General features: G+C 48.9%; 4 protein-coding genes across 8 annotated transcripts; 3 read left to right on the top strand and 1 right to left on the bottom strand.

Annotated features, from left to right (window-relative positions):
- The first annotated feature begins 278 nt into the window (after nucleotides 1-278).
- On the top strand, nucleotides 279-17,676 carry LOC126576462 (protein melted). 5 transcript variants are annotated; one of them, XM_050237739.1, is made up of 8 exons: nucleotides 548-775; nucleotides 12,505-12,538; nucleotides 12,856-13,082; nucleotides 13,151-13,399; nucleotides 13,468-14,684; nucleotides 14,756-16,685; nucleotides 16,762-16,944; nucleotides 17,033-17,676. In XM_050237739.1, exons 3-8 carry the CDS (start codon nucleotides 12,978-12,980, stop codon nucleotides 17,105-17,107), a joined length of 3,759 nt encoding a protein of 1,252 aa, XP_050093696.1. In that variant the 5' UTR covers nucleotides 548-775; nucleotides 12,505-12,538; nucleotides 12,856-12,977; the 3' UTR covers nucleotides 17,108-17,676. The 5 variants fall into 5 exon arrangements, with proteins under 5 accessions (XP_050093695.1, XP_050093694.1, XP_050093696.1 ...); XM_050237738.1 differs by lacking the exons at nucleotides 548-775; nucleotides 12,505-12,538 and adding an exon at nucleotides 279-417; XM_050237737.1 differs by lacking the exons at nucleotides 548-775; nucleotides 12,505-12,538 and adding an exon at nucleotides 306-495.
- LOC126576807 (ras suppressor protein 1-like) lies at nucleotides 1,305-2,252 on the bottom strand. The gene has a single exon (XM_050238111.1). The coding sequence runs from the start codon at nucleotides 2,250-2,252 to the stop codon at nucleotides 1,305-1,307; it is 948 nt and encodes a 315-aa protein (XP_050094068.1).
- On the top strand, nucleotides 2,862-4,286 carry LOC126576806 (leucine-rich repeat protein SHOC-2-like). Its single transcript, XM_050238110.1, has 2 exons — nucleotides 2,862-2,889; nucleotides 2,953-4,286. The coding sequence occupies exons 1-2, from the start codon at nucleotides 2,862-2,864 to the stop codon at nucleotides 4,284-4,286; spliced, it is 1,362 nt and encodes a 453-aa protein (XP_050094067.1).
- Nucleotides 4,711-5,916, top strand: LOC126576802 (keratocan-like). Its single transcript, XM_050238106.1, has one exon. The coding sequence runs from the start codon at nucleotides 4,711-4,713 to the stop codon at nucleotides 5,914-5,916; it is 1,206 nt and encodes a 401-aa protein (XP_050094063.1).
- Nucleotides 17,677-17,735: the final 59 nt, after the last annotated feature.

Genomic DNA, 17,735 nt, shown 5'->3' with positions numbered 1-17,735 from the left:
TCCCATTCCCTTATTCGTGGTGAATTTTAGGCTACAGTCGGCTACAGTCGGCTACCGTCGGCTACAGTCGGCTACAGTCGGCTACGGTCGGCTACAGTCGGCTACGGTCGGCTACAGTCGGCTACAGTCGGCTACAGTCGGCTACAGACGGCTACAGTCGGCTACGGTCGGCTACAGTCGGCTACCGTCGGCTACCCTTGGCTAGCAAAAGGTGTGACAGTCAAGCAGTTGTCACTACCCCCGGTTGTCAACGGTTTTCATTCATTTTTCTGTGGCCACTTTTTTGTTGTCGTCGTGGGCCGCAACCCAAAAATTACGATCCCGAGCTGTGGCCGCGAGAAAAGGCGAGAAATTACGGCAACGAACCGGGAATTTTGTGCCACGAGCGGTGCGCGGTGTCCCCAGGTGTCGAAGAAGGTAAAGAACGCCAATTCCCCCCCGGGAAATGTACCCCGTTCCTCACCGGTGCTCCACGCAAAGTCACGATCCCGTCAGGTGAATTGAAGATCGAAGCTCGTTTGCGATTTTGGCTTTCGTCAGCAAGCAAGTACAAAGGGGGGTGGAGAGTGAAAAGAGTGGCTTGGTGCCGAGATAGTGAGGGTGTTTTGTGCTGTTTACTTTTACGTGTTGTGTTGATCCCGGTCACCGATCGATCCGTGTTGGCGAAAATCCTCGATCACAGGGTTTGATTTCCCCTCTCGATTTCCTGCCCCGGATGGCCACAGCAGCGACGGCGGAGGTGGTGGATTCCATATGAAAATCCCACCCCTAAAAGGTAAGTGTCTTGTGTGATACGTTTCCCATTACATCCCGTAATTTATCATAGCAGGAACGGTAGAATGGCAATCAGTCCACGGAAGGCAGTGGTTGTGATTATGCTGATAAACTGCCGAAAAAGGGGTTCGAAACCAAAAAACCACTGCAAATATAATGGTCACCCCTGCGGGGGGGCTGGACCGGACGTTTGCATCTTTAGCTGGTTGGCTACCAATGGCTCAGATGCAACCACCTGTGGAATGTGGTTTGACGGGATCGGTGCACGGCGCGGCAGTGGCGCTGCCAACTCTGCTGTGTCTCGATGGGTATTGAAAATTAGATTTGCAATGGTTTTATGCTTCGATAAGGTGTTTCACATTATGATCTTTGATTTTTGTTTTATTGTCAAACCATAGAATAGAGAGGCGTTAACCAGTTAACGGAATCCCGGGGGAAGGAGAAAAGTGTCTGCACACGAAGCAAGCGGTCCGCTCTGGCGTGTGTCTTGGAAAACCGGATTGACAATCGTGTGCTTCTAATGCTCCTGCTCAACCGTGGCAACAGATTGCGTAGGATTGCGACCCTGGCACGCTACGGTCCCGAACCGTGCGCGTCCGATTGGTGCGGCACTTGGTAGTATCATTGGTTGCCAAATACCCGTACCGATTCTGCCAAAGATCGGCCGGGTGTAAGCTGTTGAGCCACTCGCAGGACCACTTGTTACCCCGCAAATCGATCTGGTAAATCGATGTTCTGAAACGCACAAAAACATCACCCAGCTGGGTGAGCCGGTTGTCGGAAACGTTGAAATCCCACAACCATGGCATGCTCCAGTGGGCAATGTCCAGCACGGTCAGCTCGTTCCGTGCCATCAGAAGCTGTTCCAGGGGAACGTGTAGCTTGGCCACACTAGTGCTAACGCTGGTGAGACGATTTGCGGTGAGATTCAAAAGTTTCAGGTCGGTCAGGGAAAGCTGATCCATGGAGAAGGCCGATAGCCGGTTGTGCGATATGTCGAGACAGTGCAAGTTTGGCAGAACGCGCCAACCGTCCGGTAGGGCTGTGAGCCGATTGTTGGCGCATGAAAATCGCCGGAGCTTGGGCATGTGCCAGAGTGTCATGTTAAGCACCTCGAGCCGGTTGTCGTCTAGCGTTAGTTCCTGGAGCTGCGGGAGCGAACACTCGTGCGGTTCTAGCACCTCCAGCTCGTTAGAGTCAAGGTACAGGAAGTACAGACTCATTGATTCGAACTGCCGCATATCCACCCGGGAGAGCCGGTTTCCGATGAGGTCCAACTTTTCAACGGGCAATGACTCGTCGGTGCTAATATCGGTGGGGATGATCGTGCTGATATGGTTATGGCTGAGATTCAAGTTTTTTAAATGTGTCAAGTTCCGGATGCTGTTCAGGCTAAAGTGTTGAAGCTGGCAGAAGGTTACGTCTAGTATCCAAAGTCTTGGCAGGTTTATCCCGATTGCTGGGACGTCTGTCAACATGCACCCATTGATTCTGAGTCGAGCCATGGTGGTCGAGGAGACAAACTGAATGTCACGGAGTGCGGGAGCACTGGCCAGTTCGTATTCTTCGTATTCCTCTGTGTTGTTAAATGTGAAGCTGGTACCCAGCCAGACATCATACCTCTTAGTTGTCCCGGGTCTATAGTAACTCCGCGGCCAGCTACAGGTTGGACGAAATCCATAGATAACACCGGAGAAGCTAGAAAACAGAAATAATGGAATTGCTTTAAAAGATGTTGCTTTTCTATTGCCTTTCTGAAAGCAACTCACAGTACGGTGGACACAATCACTTTTACAACGGTTGAGACCAACATTGCCTACTGAGTAACACCTGGCAAATGATGGCAAATGGTGATGAATAGCTTTGTGCATACCGTTGCCAAGGGAATCGGCAAATTGAGCGAATACTAATGATTGCAAACCCTCTTACTAGTGCCTAATACACTTTTAATACACAATCTCGGTCCATTCCAAAGGCAACAAAAACGGATTTTTCTCTTTTCAATGTCCTCAGTTGTCTTCCAGTGTCCAGCAAGTTGTGTGTGAAGCGGCCTGCAGTGCTACAGAACTTTTCACCAAACGTCAATCATGCACCAATCGCTGGGATATGTGCTGAGTATGTAACTCTCCGATCATCGATGAGGCTGATGAGTAAAATAGACTTTGCTGTGCTTTGCAGCGTCGCTTCTGCTCTCGTTGATCGTCCGGCTGTGCGATGGCAATTGCAATGCTAGCACCGGCTACTTCTGTACCCTCAACACGGTGAACCTGGTTTCCGGGGGGCAGCAGAAGATACGAACCTTGCTTAACAGTGCCACCCAAATTACGATAATCAAAATAGAGCACCTCATAGTGCCGGTGACGGCCGCCGGAAAGAATCTGCTCAGTTTATCGACCATCGCGCACAGCATCTTCTATCAACGGTACCTTGAGGCGGAATTTCTGGTCCCCTCGGGGACGGTGTTTATGGAAATTTCGGTCAAAAATGCGCCCAATCTGCGCTCGTTTATCATCGGTGAGGATTGCCAGGTAACGGTACTGACCCTCGAGCAGACATCGCTCGATCGCATCCCACCGACGGTCGGTACTATGCGAAAGTTGGCGCAACTGCGACTGATCAACAATAAGCTGACCCGGCTGCAGCTAGATGTCCTCACCCGGACGCACGATCTGTTGCGGTTGGATGTGTCGAAGAATCAGATTGCGCAGCTTCTCACGAGCAGCAGCACCTGGGGCAATTCGGCTGCGGCTGGGATCGCGCTCACTTGGCTGGATCTTTCGGACAACGTGCTAGAGTCCATAGATTTGGCCATGTTTGCACCGCTCACACGCCTAGAACGGCTCATGGTGCTACGGAACCGCTTGGTGCGCCTTGGATCGTCAAACCCGATCATGCTCCCTTCGCTAAAGTTTCTAATGGTGGAGCAGAACAACCTGACCACCCTGAACTGGGACGGACTGGTCCGGCTGCCAAAGCTGGGCGTACTGTCGCTCAGTAAGAACGGCTTCGAAGATGTGCCGAAAAGCTGGGGAACGCTCAACGATCTGTACGCCGTCATGATGGAAAACAATCGGGTGCGTACGTTCGATTTGGTCGCACTCCGTCCTCTCCCAACACTGCAGCAGATCTATTTGCCGCGGAATCAAATCACATCGGTTCAGTTCAGTGGAACGAACTGTGATCTGCCACCACTGAACACCATCAATCTGTCGACGAATCAAATCAAATCGTTCAACATACGAGGCTGCCCATTGCCGAAGCTTTCCTCGCTAATGCTGTCCTCCAACCAGCTACAGGCGGTACCGGCATCGGTTCTCAAGAGCGAACTGAACTTGAGCGTGCTCATGAGCCTCAATCCACTGCGCTGCACCAATCTCAAACAGTACACCCGGCAAATAATCGACAATACGCTGTATACGGACTTCCTGATGCACGGCATAACCTCTTGTCCCAATGGGTCGTTCTTCATCGCGGAAGTCAACCGGACGGTATGCTGTGTGGACAAACCATAGCGACAAACCAATAAATACATTTGATTGCTTTTACATTTCGATCAGCTCAAAAGAGCAAGCACAACACCACAAATTAGGCGATATTATGTCCAATTGTCGGCACGCACGATATAATTCGTAATTAGTTCGCAATCAATATGCTATAAGCGTAGTGTAATTTAAAACGTTTTAGGTGAAAAGTTTTCCACTTTCGAGAATGCTGAATTGATAGACTTTTGGCTTTAGTGCAAGGCTAGCATCTGACGCAGGTCAACGTTAAGTATCGGATTTCGCGCCCCGACCCGTGCCGCATTAGCAGATGCTGCGTCTATTTTCTTACCCGCCTGTGGTGTCCGCGGTAGCTCTGATGGCTTACGCGACGGTCCTCGTCCATGCGCAATGTTCCACGGATGATGAGTTTGAGTGCCACCTCCAGCTGATCAACATGACATCCGACGGATTTGCCAGGCTTGTGCGTACCTTCGCCACCACCTCGTTCTCGAGCTACACGGTGCAGCGCTTGATCGTGGCCAATTCTGCATCCGGGGCGTTTCTTCAACGAATCGGCCAGCTCACCAAGGGCATCATATACGCGCAATACAGTGAACCGGTCTTCCTGTTGCCGAAGGGTAATGAGTTGACCTACGTGATGTTAACGGTAGCGCCTGCCCTACGCTTCTTTATTGCCGGAAGAAACCTACACCTGGAGTCGCTACGGTTCGACAACAGTTCACTTGGTGCGATTCCTTCCACACTGAACCAACTGACGCAGCTCAAACTATTGCAAATCAACAACAGTCCCCTGACGTCGCTGCCTCTTGATAGGTTGGCGAAGAATCCTGTCCTGGTTTACGTCGAGCTACTGGCCAATCGCATCGCACAGATACTTCCACTGACCGATCCCGACGCTGTGCTGAACGTACAACAGCTTAGCCTCTCATCGAACCGCATTGTCCATCTCGATCTCGGTGTATTCGCGGGCGCAAAGAATCTTACTGTCCTCGACCTACGAAACAATCGCTTGCTGAGCATTGCGAGCGGGGCCAAAGTCTCATTGCCTAATCTGCTCATGCTGTACCTGGATGGCAATAGACTATCGGCGATTGATCTACCCAGTCTATACGCACCCCAGCTGTCGGCATTGAGTTTGAGTGCGAACAATTTTACCGAGCTGCCAGCGCAATGGGAAGACAAACCTGCATTGCGATACATTTCCCTCGATTCCAACCGCATCAGAACGTTTGATTTCGCTACGGTACGGCCGCTGAAACAGTTGTTATCGATTTCTTTGACCGATAATCTGATCCATACAGTGCTCGCTAGTCCGCCCGTGGTGGAGTTACCAGTGCTGGGCGGTATCTATCTGTTTGGTAATGTTTTGGAGAAATTTAATCTCAAAGGCGCCGAACTGCCGATGATCAATTGGATCACGCTAGACAAAAACAGACTCACCATAGTACCACCGGTCTTCCGCAAGTATCCCAAAGTTCACGTAAGCCTCACCGACAACCCGATCAGGTGTGCCAGCCTCGAACAGAACCAAGACAAGCTAACTGCTTATCTGATAACGGTGGACGTTGCTTGGTATGATCACATCTGTCCATCGAAAACCATCAAAGTGCTCGACATCGACATGTGCTGTGTCGGATAGTTTACGATTGTCAATAAAATGATCGGCATTTGTGAGAAGTTAGCATGTTATTACGAAATGAACAACTATTTTCTATAAAGATTTCTATTCAAGAAAGAAGTAAAAGCATAAGTGTATCCTTACACTTCAAAGAGGCATCCTTTTCTGTACGATTTATTCAAACAATCTTCTTAACTAACAACTGTTTGAGTTGGATAGCTTGTGGTTTCGTTTGATATTGCCACGCGGGCGGATCAAATTGTTGGATCAAATTTCCTGCGGAACCAAATTCCTATTCTATACTAATTTACGCCATTTGGTTAACAACACCGATTACAATTACGCTTTGCAAAAAAGCTGTCGTTCATGAAGGCCAGAAAGAGGTCATTAACGCGTACAGTTGGTGAATGCTAAATAATTTAGGGACGAGTTGCAAATGTTAATTAGAAACTAGAATGATGTCGTTAAAAATAACGAATTAATTTAATAACTGAGAGGGGGAATGAAAAAAAAAATAGAAAAAGTTCTTACAGATATACTAGCGTTGAACGTAGTTGGAGCAAGAGTTTCGCGATAACATTGCAGAGAGCTAAAAGGCGCTCCTCGAACGATGAAGCTATCATTGGGGGCGTATAGGCTGACTGTTCAATTTGCAGGAGGACTGTCCTTGATTGTCAAGTTATTCCTTTCAGTGAAGTTTATGGGACTTGTCGTGTACGTCCTCAGTGTATCGCACACATGTAATGGACAGTGTGAGGATAATTATATCTGTACCATCGGGCTGCTCAACATGACGTCTGACGGTGGACCCAAGCTGCGCCGTGCAATCGATAATGTGGAGCGCCTATGGTCCATCATAATAGAAAGACTGGTAGTTGCCAGCACGGCATCGGGACCGTTCCTGCAACGTATCGGAGCGTCTACCCGGTCCGTTATTTTCCTACAGTACCACGATGCGGTATTTCAGCTTCCAGCAGACACTATCATTGAGGAGCTCGCCATCACCTCTGCCAGCCCACTTCGTTCGTTTGTTGCGGCGAAAAATGAAAATTTAAAGTCGCTAAGTATCGAAAAGTGCTCACTGGACCGCATACCTACAACCCTTGCCAACATGCCCGCGCTTTATAGAATCTTTATCGAGGAATGTGCTCTCACGGTGGTCCGGATGGATGCATTTGCGGGTGCTTCTGCATTGGAAAGTGTGGAACTTAATAGGAACAAGATACGCCAGCTGCTTCCAGTGACCTCCAGTCCAGCAAAACCGCTCCCCATTACTGCGTTTTCGGTGGAGGCTAATCTTTTGGAACGGGTCGACATGGCCGTGTTCGCTTCGATGCCCGAGCTGGAGGTGCTTCGTCTTCGCAGTAATCGTATCGTCACACTGCAAGCCTCCCTGCCGGTCACATTACTGAATCTTTATCAGTTACGAGTCGAACTGAACGAAATCAGCAGCATTGAACTGGGACAACTAACTCTGCCGAAGCTAGGGGTGCTGATGCTGGATCAAAATGCATTCCAGGATATTCCTACGAATTGGCCCAAGATGCCGGTGCTGGAGTCGCTATCGATCACGCAAAATAATCTGAAGGAAGTGAATCTGACCTCATTGAGAACTCTTCCAAATTTGCAGTCCCTTTACCTGGATGATAATCAGATCACTACCGTTCAAGTCAAGGAGCCTTTGCGATTGCCTTTGCTTGATACTCTCAGCATATCAAAGAATAAGCTCACGTCAGTCAACTTTAGTAAACTGGAGTTACCCGTAATTTATTTCATCGAACTGGCTTACAATCAGCTGAAAGCTATTCCCCCATTGTTCCAACGCTATCCCAACGCTACCCTATCGATTTCCGATAATCCTCTTCCCTGTAGTGCTATTCAACCGTTGAAAAACAGGATCGTCGAGAGAAAGCTATATGTGAACAGTGTTTTTGCTGATGTGCCGTGTAAAACAACATCGTCCATAACTATCGATAAGCAGGAAAAAGTATGCTGCAATGCCTGATTATCAGCAATCATATGTATGCGGTGAAATACAGTTCTTCCTCTGCTTGGCTTGATAATTGTCAAATCATTTAGCTAATCAATTTTAATGAAGCATAATTGTAGTCATAATTGTGTCGAAATATAAAGCAGATAAACTTCAAATGATCGCTTTAGATACTTTAGCATATGTTGTAGTGTTTCACGTTTAGCGTCAAAACACCGGCCAGAATATTTATGCTGTAGCATTCGTACGCCTGTTTTATTTTCAAGCGATCGCGAGAAGCTTCACACCTAGCTGAATAGAAGGAAGGAAATGACAGTCCACGTTAACGCGCGGGGCGTTGCGCCTTACCATCATTGTACGGAGTAGATTGCTGTATCATTGTTCGGGCCAAAAATGCTTCAAAATCCCATTTACTTTTTGCAATTTGGTAAAACACGGGGACAAACACTCCAATTACCCACATGTGTCGCTGAGCATGAAGGTGGCACATGTTCCATAAATGTCATTAATTTTCAATTGTGACATTGTTTGTCTGAAATTGATATTGTTGTAATTGAAAATAACTAAATCATTTCAATCCGCTTAGACTTTGGTTAACGCTGTCTACGGTTGAGCACAGGTTGATTATTAAAAAACAGAAATAGAAAGAAAAATAAAAGAGAAGAAGACCTAGCTAATATAGTTGTGTCGAACAGATTTGGAGCAAGAGTTTGGCAATAGCATTGCAGAGTGCAAAAAAGAGTTCCACGAACGATGAAGCTATCATTGGGTGCGTACGGACAGATTGTTCTCCATTTGTCCCTGATTATCAAGTTACTCCTTTCAGTAAAGTTCATGGGACTTGTCGTGTACGTCCTCAGCGTATCGAACATTTGTAATGGACAGTGCGACGAGAATGGATTTTTATCCTGCAGCATCGAGCTGCTTAACATGACGTCCGATGGTGGACCTAAACTGCGCCGTGCAATCGACAATGGGGACGATAACCTTTATTCCATCCTCATAAACCGATTGATAGTTGCCAGCACCGCATCGGGACCGTTCCTGCAACGAATCGGCGCTTTTACTCGGTCTCTATCGTTCCTACAGTACCACGATCCAGTATTTCAACTTCCAGCAGACACAGTCATTGAGGAACTCTTCATTAGCGAAGCCGGCCCTCTTCGCTCGTTTGTTGCTGCGAGAAATCAATACCTTAAGCAACTTTTCATTGAAAAATGCCTCCTGGATCGCATACCAACAACACTCGTCAATATGCCGGTGCTGAACATTCTCATCATCAGACAATGTGCCCTGACGATGGTGCGGATGGATGCTTTTGCGGTTACTTCGGCATTGGAAAGCGTAACACTGGATGAGAACAAAATACGCCAGCTCCTTCCAGCGACCTCCAATCCAACAACACTCTTGCCAATTCGTGAATTTTCCATTGAAAGCAATTTGTTGGAACGGGTCGACATGGCCGTGTTCGCCTCGATGCCCGAGCTGGAGGTACTTAGCCTGCGGAATAATCGTATCGTCGCACTGCAAGCCTCCTTGCCGGTCACATTACCGAATCTGGTTCGATTCCGTCTCGAACTGAATGAAATCAGCAGCATTGAACTGGGACAACTGACTCTGCCGAAGCTAGGGATGCTGATGCTGGATCAAAATGCGTTCCAGGATATTCCTACGAATTGGCCCAAGATGCCGGAGCTGCGGATGCTATCGATCGAGGAAACTAACCTAAAGCAAGTGAATCTGACATCGTTGCGCGTCTTTCCAAAGCTGCAGTCCCTTTACCTGGGTGTCAATCAGATCACAACGTTTCAAGTTACGGAGCCTGTGCGGCTTTCTGCGTTGGATACGTTCAGCTTAGCCAAAAATAAGCTCACGTCAGTCAACTTTAGTAAACTGGAGTTACCCGTAATTTATTTCATCGATCTGGGTAACAACCAGCTGAAAGCTATTCCACCATTGTTCCAACGCTATCCCAACGTTACCCTATCGATTTCCGATAATCCTCTCACCTGTAGTGTTATTCAACCGTTCAAAAACAGGATCGTCGAGAAAAGGCTTTACGGGGATAATGTTTATGCTAATGAACCGTGTAAAACAACATCGTCCATAACTATCGATGAAGAGGAAAGAGTATGCTGCAATGTCTGATTATCGGCATGAACTGTCGTGTCGGGCTCAAATACAATTGTTCCCATGCTTGGCTTGATTATTGTTTAACAACAAAATTGTGGTGTACGACTCTTATTTTCAAATAAGTATAATCACAGAGTAGTGTGGACGATAATCAAAATGAAAAGGCAACTAACTGGCAGGGGAAACGGCAAGAGAAGCAGTTTAGTTCTCGCTATAAAAGGAGAAACCATTCCGTGGTATTTTCAGATCATAAAAAGTATACCGACGTACAGTAGCACTGTACGCAGCTTTCATACGATATGGGTCGTCCGATCTGGCAGGGTAACATTGTTTCTCATAGCTTGCACTTCCGCAACGTTGTGTGATACAACTCCACGGATAACTTTCGGTATTTCTTTGCAAATCCACAGTGATATGGTTCGTGTTAGTCATTGGTAGCCCAACACTGTTCTCCATTTGCCGTGGGGAGCTCCTTTGTACTAGGTCGTACTGCGAATTCCCACTGATCAACATGAGCGCAGGCGGAGGGGCAACGTTACGTAGACTTGTCGATGAACCTTACGAAACCCAATATCCTAGCTTATCGCTTGTGATAAAAAAACTTATTATTGGCAGTGTCATATCGCCACAGTTGGTGTTATTTATGGGCAGACTCACTAACAGTATCCAGTTCGTGCAGTACCACGATGCTGTGTTTCCACTGCCTAACAATGCTCCTATTAGGGAAATCACAATAGCATCCGGTAGTAAGTTGCGTGTCTTCAGTGCCGGGAAAAACAACAATTTTCTCGAGAGCCTTTTGATTGAAAATAGTCTGCTTACTAGCTTGCCGACATCGCTGGCGAATCTGGCAGCACTAGAATATCTTTACATCACATCCTGCTCTATCGCGACAGTACGCATGGACGAGTTCGCGAGTAATTCGCGCTTAAAACATGTCGATCTTTCGTCGAACAAAATTAGCCAGCTGTTTCCTCCGGTCACAAACAAGCGGACATCGTATAATATTCAAGAGTTCGACTTATCGTACAATCAACTGGATCAGCTCGATATGACCGTGTTTTCCTCAATGCCGAAGCTGGATAGGCTCAGTCTCATAAATAACCGTATAGCTCATTTTGACTTCTCGATTCCTGGAATGTTCCCTAGTCTTTCCATGTTAATTATATATGACAATCTTCTTGAGAACATCACGAATGGAAGGCTTGAAATGCCGAAACTAAAAACACTATATATACAACAGAATAATATCAAGCAGCTAGACTTGAGTGTTTTGCAAACCAACCAGGAATTAATGTTTCTTATGACCGAAAATAACCAACTTCGAACATTACGAGCGAGCAAACCACTGCGTTTGACCAAACTAGAATATATTGATGCTGGAAAAAATAATATTACATCCGTTAATTTTACATTATGTGATTTTCCCAAAATCAAATCAATTTCACTGGGATATAACCGTTTGAAAACGATCCCACCGATATTCGAGCGCTTTCCTAATGTAAAGTTAATAATGAACGGAAATCCTCTATCATGTGGTGCTATTCAGCCCTTCAAAGCTCAGCTCGCTAAGGACCGACTTCGGCTCCGTACAATTTTGGTCAAAGACAAGTGTAGCACCACATCGTCCATAACGATTAATGAGAACGAGAAGGTTTGCTGTGATTTGTAGATAATTTGATAAAAATAAATTCAAATACACATCGTTTGCGATGCAGAGACGCCGGACTAGATCGATACAGAACAATGGGATGAATTTGATTCTCTTATTCCAATAGGTTTGCTAACAGCAGAAAGAAATGCTTACAAATTGATATGGATATAAACATCCTATTATCGTGATCGATCTTCGTGATCTGTTCAGTGCGTTTAATAGCCAAGATGATTCAGAAGAACAAATTTAATAGTATGCACATGAAATAAATAAACATACAATCTGCATGAAGAAGGTTAACAGCGCTACCTAGCATACATTCCGGTCACATTTTGGGCCATACACCGTTGAGCGATGATGATGCAATCCATTCCCCATCAGCGGCGTCGGTAAACAATTACCAGATTGGGCGCTTGTTGGCTGATGAATGACTCCAGAACGAGCTGTGGGGCGGGGGGAGGGCAAGTGGATTTGTGGTATTTTTTTCTGCAAAAGCTGAAGACGCCTCTCAGCCGCGTGGGGGCGGCTTCATGTCATTGAACCCGCCGGGCAGTTGCTAACTGTACATGAAGGCAGTATCGCGGCCAACGTTCGATGGATATTCCCAATCAAGCTGATGCTTCCACACACTAGCAAGTCCAGCGCACGGCGCGCACATGTTTTTGCTTTGTTCCCTATCCAAGTTAAAGTTGTAAAGTTGTAATATTCTAACAGCAATAGGTGTACAGTCATACACAATAGCAGCACTTGTTTGTTTTCCATTTTTACCGAAAGCACTCTGCTAATGACGCCAGGTTAATAGAAACATTTTTTTCCATTTTCTCCTTCGCAGATTCCTTTCGTTGCCGGGATGTGGGGCCTCATGTGTACGACGCAAGGGTTACCTTGATAAATTATGCAAAGGATGTCCTAGATTTCTATCCTCCGTTTTTCATCGTAAAACCGTGCAGCAGGCTCTGCGCTTCAGTGTGAGCCCAACTCTGCTTGAAGCCGTGGAAGAATGGTTTTTGCTTTTCACGAGCCACCATTTTCAGTCGGCTGGTCGCTAGACACTGGCTGTTCGGTTTTAGCCTGGCTCTTTGGGTGGTGATAGTATTCTTTTTACTATCTTTTTTTAGTATTACTTTTTTATTTAGTATTACTTTTTTATTATTTAGTAAACGTTGATTTCGAATTTCTCCAGGAACATGTTATGACGACGACGAGCCTCTGCTGCTGCTGCTGCCGCTGCCGCTGCTGTTGCTGTTGGTGCCGTTTTGTGTCTTGTGTTACGTAGCACTGTAAAGCAGAGCTTACGCCAAGAAAATGCACGAACTATTTACGACGGTCCTATCGAAAAGGGACCTCTCCCGGGCCGGAGAACTGTTTTCGATTGCCGACTATGAGATTGTGAACGACTTAACGGAAGTGGTAGGTTTGCGAAGGGAGCTGCATAACATTGCCACTCCGTATGGTCCTAATGGTGGTTCTCGTTGCAGTTGGAAGAGATTTGCAGCATCATCTCACAGGAAGACTATCTGCAGAGCAGCAACGACCAGTCGGTGATCGAGATCTGCATCAATCGGGTAACCTCATGCATCAAGAAGACAAACACGATCGAGAAGCACTGCGGTGGGCTGGTGAAGTTGCTGCAAACCTGTCTGCGCTACAATTTGCAACCATCGGGAAAGGATGTCGATCCACCGCACGCCAAAATCTCCTCCGACATCATCTCCAGCATTTTTCTGGTGCGTTAGGGTGTACGCTCTCGTGTGTATCCTGCAACAGATTAACGTATTTCACCGTTCCGTTGCAGAACTACAATAAGCAGATCGTGATGGAGGTGACACTGCCGGTCGCGGTGAAGTTTCTCAATCTCGGCAACCTGGAACTATCGCGTAACCTCGCCAGCTACCTGTCGTCGGCGGCCATCGAGTACTCGTTTCTGTTATCGCCGCACGTGCACGTCATCCTGGAGTCCCTGCTCGCCGGTAACTACGGGTTGTGCCATGTGCTGTCACAGATCTACGAGGCCACCCCGGAACCGATCAATGCGGTCGGGCCCAAGTTTGTCGAGATCGTGCCACGGTGCGATCTGCAGGAGCAGCTCGTCATTCTGCAGCTGCTGGTGACGATCGCTAAACAAAAGCCGTCCTGCCTGACCGAAAGCATTCCATCGCTGCTCGAGCTAGCCATCCGTCCACCGCTTTCGGCTGCGGCCCTGCTCGTGCTGCTCAAGCTAGCGGAAGCGAAACCGATCAAGCTGGCCGAGTACACGGAGGCGTTCAAGGTGATCGCGTACAGCGTACCGCAGACGGTTGGCTTCGCTGCCCAAATTCTGTCCGCGATTGGGCGCTCGGGCAAGGATCGGGCTCAAGTGGCGCTCGATTTCGTGCTGGAGCATCTGCCGCGTGCCGATCGACCCCTGCAGACGATCCTACTTAACGAAGCCACCAAGCTGTGCACCAAGTATCCGGTGCTGTTCACCGATAAGGTTACATCTGTGGTGCGGCAACGGCAGTTGAGCAACAGCCAGATCAAACACACCACCTCCGGTGGTGTAACCATCGTCAATCTGAACACCTCGGCCACGCTACCGACGGTGGGTTCCACTGAGCGACCCCTTTCCTACGTACAAGCCACGACAACGACATCGAATAGCGGGCACAATGGACTCGGAAATGCTACACCATCCATGGGATCGTCGGTGAGCGGTGGTGTCGCTGCCCATCATCATCCACATCAACCGCAGCAGCAGCAGCAGCAGCAACAGCAGCAACAACAGCTGCATCATCATCACCATCATCATGAACACGGCCGGGCAATCATTTCCAAAACACCAAACGTCGCCATCGTCAGCAATCACAGTCCGATGTCGAAAACGGTGATCAACACCTCGAACGGTACGACGCTCAGTTCCACCATCCATCCGGCTCTGCTCACCAACTTTATCAACACCGCCAATGGCGTTCAGGGTACTCCACCGTTAGCCAACGGAACTGGTGTCGTTTCACCGACGCCACATCACACAGGGTAAGAGCGACGGTACTGGTGCCTTTACTGACGCTAACATTTACTCTCTGTTTCTCTATCTTCTTCTCCAGCTACACAAGGAACCGTCCAAAGCTGGGTGATTCACGCAGTACCGGTCGGTTGCACTCTGGTGGTGGTGCTGGCAGTGGTGCCGGTGGCAATAAGAGCACGACGCGCCTGAACAATGCCGGTGGTTCGATGGGTGGTCTGCACAAGGCACGCCTAGGATCGTCATCGCAACTGATTAACCAGTTTAGTGGAGGTGATTTTGGGGCAACGGCTGGCAATGCTGGTGGTGGTGCTGGTGCTGGTGTCGTGCTGCTTGACCACCAGGAGAAAAGCAATGGAACCATGGGTGGCCCACTGGGAAGTCCGATTGGACTTCCTTCCAATGGTACGGGCACGTGCACGACGACCGTGGATGGTTCGAATAGCAGCAGCAACAATGCGATCATCAACAACCGTCACAACTCGAGTGGTAACGTCGCGATCAAGGGAATCGGTGGTACGGTGGATCGTCCGGCCGTTAATCTGCTACACAGTTCACTGGCCATACCACCGGTACCACCGCCGCTCAGTCAGCACGTTACGATAACGGGCGAGAACAAGTGGGGCATTCCACAGACGAAGATCACCTCTTGTGGTGTTACGGTGATGACGACCTCACCGACGGCACGCGCTCCTCGGCCTTACTCCCACGGTGGTCCCTCGAACACGACAACAGCTACGCTCCTGGGTTCGACTGGGGCCCTCGGTAAAAGTTCGCTCGGTGGTCTAAACCAATCGACCGGTTCCATCGGCATACAGGTGCATCACGCTTCGCCCGCTTCACCGAACATGAACCTTGGCTCGCCAACGTCATCGATCCCAGCGACGGCGACCTCGACGACAACGACAACGATGCTGTTCAACAATCATTCCCAGCAAACGTCACCTCAGCTGACGCAAACGACGCTATCGTTGCACTCGAGCGATGATCCAACGACCGGCCGTGATCAGGTGATCGTGTACGGTCCGGAAACGGTCACCACGCGCCACCATGCACGCCCGGACAATCGTAGCGTCACCATTCTGAATGCTTCCTCGTCCGCCGGCACAATGGTCGGGGGGACTAATCCCCGCATGAGCGTATTCGAACCGTACCCGATGCGGGACACGATCCAGCATTTCTGCGAGAAGCATCTCGATAAGATCAAAGCGTACACGGAGAGTGTGGCCCAGCGGATTCCACCGCCGGCCAAGTGCATTATTGAGGAGCGGCGTGCAAAGAAGACGGCCAAGCTGCACTTTGCTTGCCAGGTGCGCGGGCCCCACTGTCTGTACGCGCGCACAATGTTCACGATGCGAACGCGCAATCCACGCACCTGGATCCATCTGATGTTTCTCGATCTGCAGGCACGGGCCCCCAAGAATGCGCTCAGTAGCTGGGATCCGAGCGTGAGCAGGCTGAAGCATTGCTGGGATACGCTCAAGTGCGAAAATCGGACGTTTATCACGCTCGTCACGAGTGCGTTCCCGAGCTGTAAGGAGCAGGAGGCGCTGGTGAACGAACTGCGCCATGCCGGGTTCTTCGATGTGTTCGAGATGGGTCCCGCTGGCCACGGGCCCGATGGTGGTGCCGGGGGTGAGCTCGGTTGTGACCAGGGATCATCTCCCACCGGGATTGGTCCGTCAGGCGCGGTATTGTCGCTTAACAGCACCACCAATACCAACACCACCATGGCCAGCGCCAGTAACATGGCCAAAGGTTCAACGATACGACCGGAGGGGGGAAGCGTAGAGGCAAGTAGCAGCGAGGAACTGGACGAGGGTTTACAGTGGGGCTGCTTCTTGTGTCACCATCCGGAGAAGGCGATCGGTTTTCTGCACGGCAACAATCAACCGGTGATCGAGGGACAGCTGAAGGAGAAGAAGGGTAAATGGCGTCTGTTCCGGCGGTGGCGCACACGCTACTTTACGCTCTCGGGAGCTCATCTCTCCTGCAAGGGGTCCGTCAGTGAGGTAAGCAGCTTCGTTACTGTCCTTTCGTTCATCGGACGATATATACTGACCTTTGTTTCTCTTCCTCTATTACTAGGCTGGCGGAGAGAGCATCGATGTGAACCAGATCCGCTCGGTAAAGGTATCCCGGGGTGCCCGAAACATACCGAAGGCGTTCGAGATTTTCACCGGCGATCAGACGCTCATCCTGAAGCCCAAGGATGGTAACAAAGCGGAAGAATGGGTGCAGTGTCTGAGCATCGTGCTGGCACATTCACAGGTAGGCAGAGCACACAGGGCCACTCCTCGGTCGAGATCGGCATTAACTCTGAAGTTTTTTTTTTTCCAATCCCACTACTCTGTGGCAGGCACGCGATAGTCCGACGACACGCACCAACAGCCTTCCGGCACGAAGCATCGGTAACAGTCGGACGGTCTTCTAATCCCCCCGCCGTCCATCAGATCAGCACTGACCAGGGAATAGCCTGCTACGACGAGAAACAAGAGTACTTAACAGCCTTAACTAGCATCGTTGCTGCTCATTAGCTCCGCTGACAATTGCTGCGTACTTAGGCGCACTCAAAGGAGGCCACAAAGTAACTGATCAGCAGATATCTAAACCCTCCATCTAGTGTGTTAAGCGTTTTAAAACCGAGATTTCATCCAAGGCAGCCGCAAGGTTGGCCGCAATCGAAAATCGATTAGTGAGACAATGGCTTATTGGCGATCGCCAAACGAACGCCGCCACGCCAAGCGTCACAGCATTGCGAATGTGCGCGTGTGTGTTCGACTTAAATTAGGAATACTTAAGGATACTTCCGCACCCATCTTTTGGGTGGTGAGGGAAGCAGATCGACTACGTATAACGTGTTTTTTCCATTTTACAACTCCGCGCAGAGAGAGAGAGAGATGATGGGGTGCGGTGAATCCCCATTATTTTTTTTCAACGGAGATAACTTATTAACGCGTTTTTTTTCATAAAGGATTGTTTCCGGAGCTTCCATTCAGTAAATCGCTATTGTGTTTTTGTTGGGCATTTGGAACAAAATAATGAGAAATAATCCTTCAGAG

The sequence above is a fragment of the Anopheles aquasalis genome, chromosome 3 (genome assembly GCF_943734665.1).
Source record: "Anopheles aquasalis chromosome 3, idAnoAquaMG_Q_19, whole genome shotgun sequence".
Taxonomy (NCBI): domain Eukaryota; kingdom Metazoa; phylum Arthropoda; class Insecta; order Diptera; family Culicidae; genus Anopheles; species Anopheles aquasalis.
The sequence above is the reverse complement of the archived record's forward strand: the minus strand, read 5'-3'. Positions and strand labels throughout refer to the sequence as shown.

What these genes read in the sequence shown, in the direction of transcription:
- LOC126576807 (XM_050238111.1), bottom strand. Translation starts at nt 2,252, where the DNA reads ATGTTGACAGACGTCCCAGCAATCGGGATAAACCTGCCAAGACTTTGG.
- LOC126576806 (XM_050238110.1), top strand. Translation starts at nt 2,862, where the DNA reads ATGCACCAATCGCTGGGATATGTGCTGA. An exon ending in ATCGCTGGGATATGTGCTGA is followed by an intron (nt 2,890 to 2,952) that starts GTATGTAACTCT and finishes TGTGCTTTGCAG; the next exon opens with CGTCGCTTCTGCTCTCGTTG.
- LOC126576802 (XM_050238106.1), top strand. Translation starts at nt 4,711, where the DNA reads ATGACATCCGACGGATTTGCCAGGCTTGTGCGTACCTTCGCCACCACC.
- LOC126576462 (XM_050237738.1), top strand. Translation starts at nt 12,978, where the DNA reads ATGCACGAACTATTTACGACGGTCCTATCGAAAAGGGACCTCTCCCGG. An exon ending in TGAACGACTTAACGGAAGTG is followed by an intron (nt 13,083 to 13,150) that starts GTAGGTTTGCGA and finishes TTCTCGTTGCAG; the next exon opens with TTGGAAGAGATTTGCAGCAT. An exon ending in TCATCTCCAGCATTTTTCTG is followed by an intron (nt 13,400 to 13,467) that starts GTGCGTTAGGGT and finishes GTTCCGTTGCAG; the next exon opens with AACTACAATAAGCAGATCGT.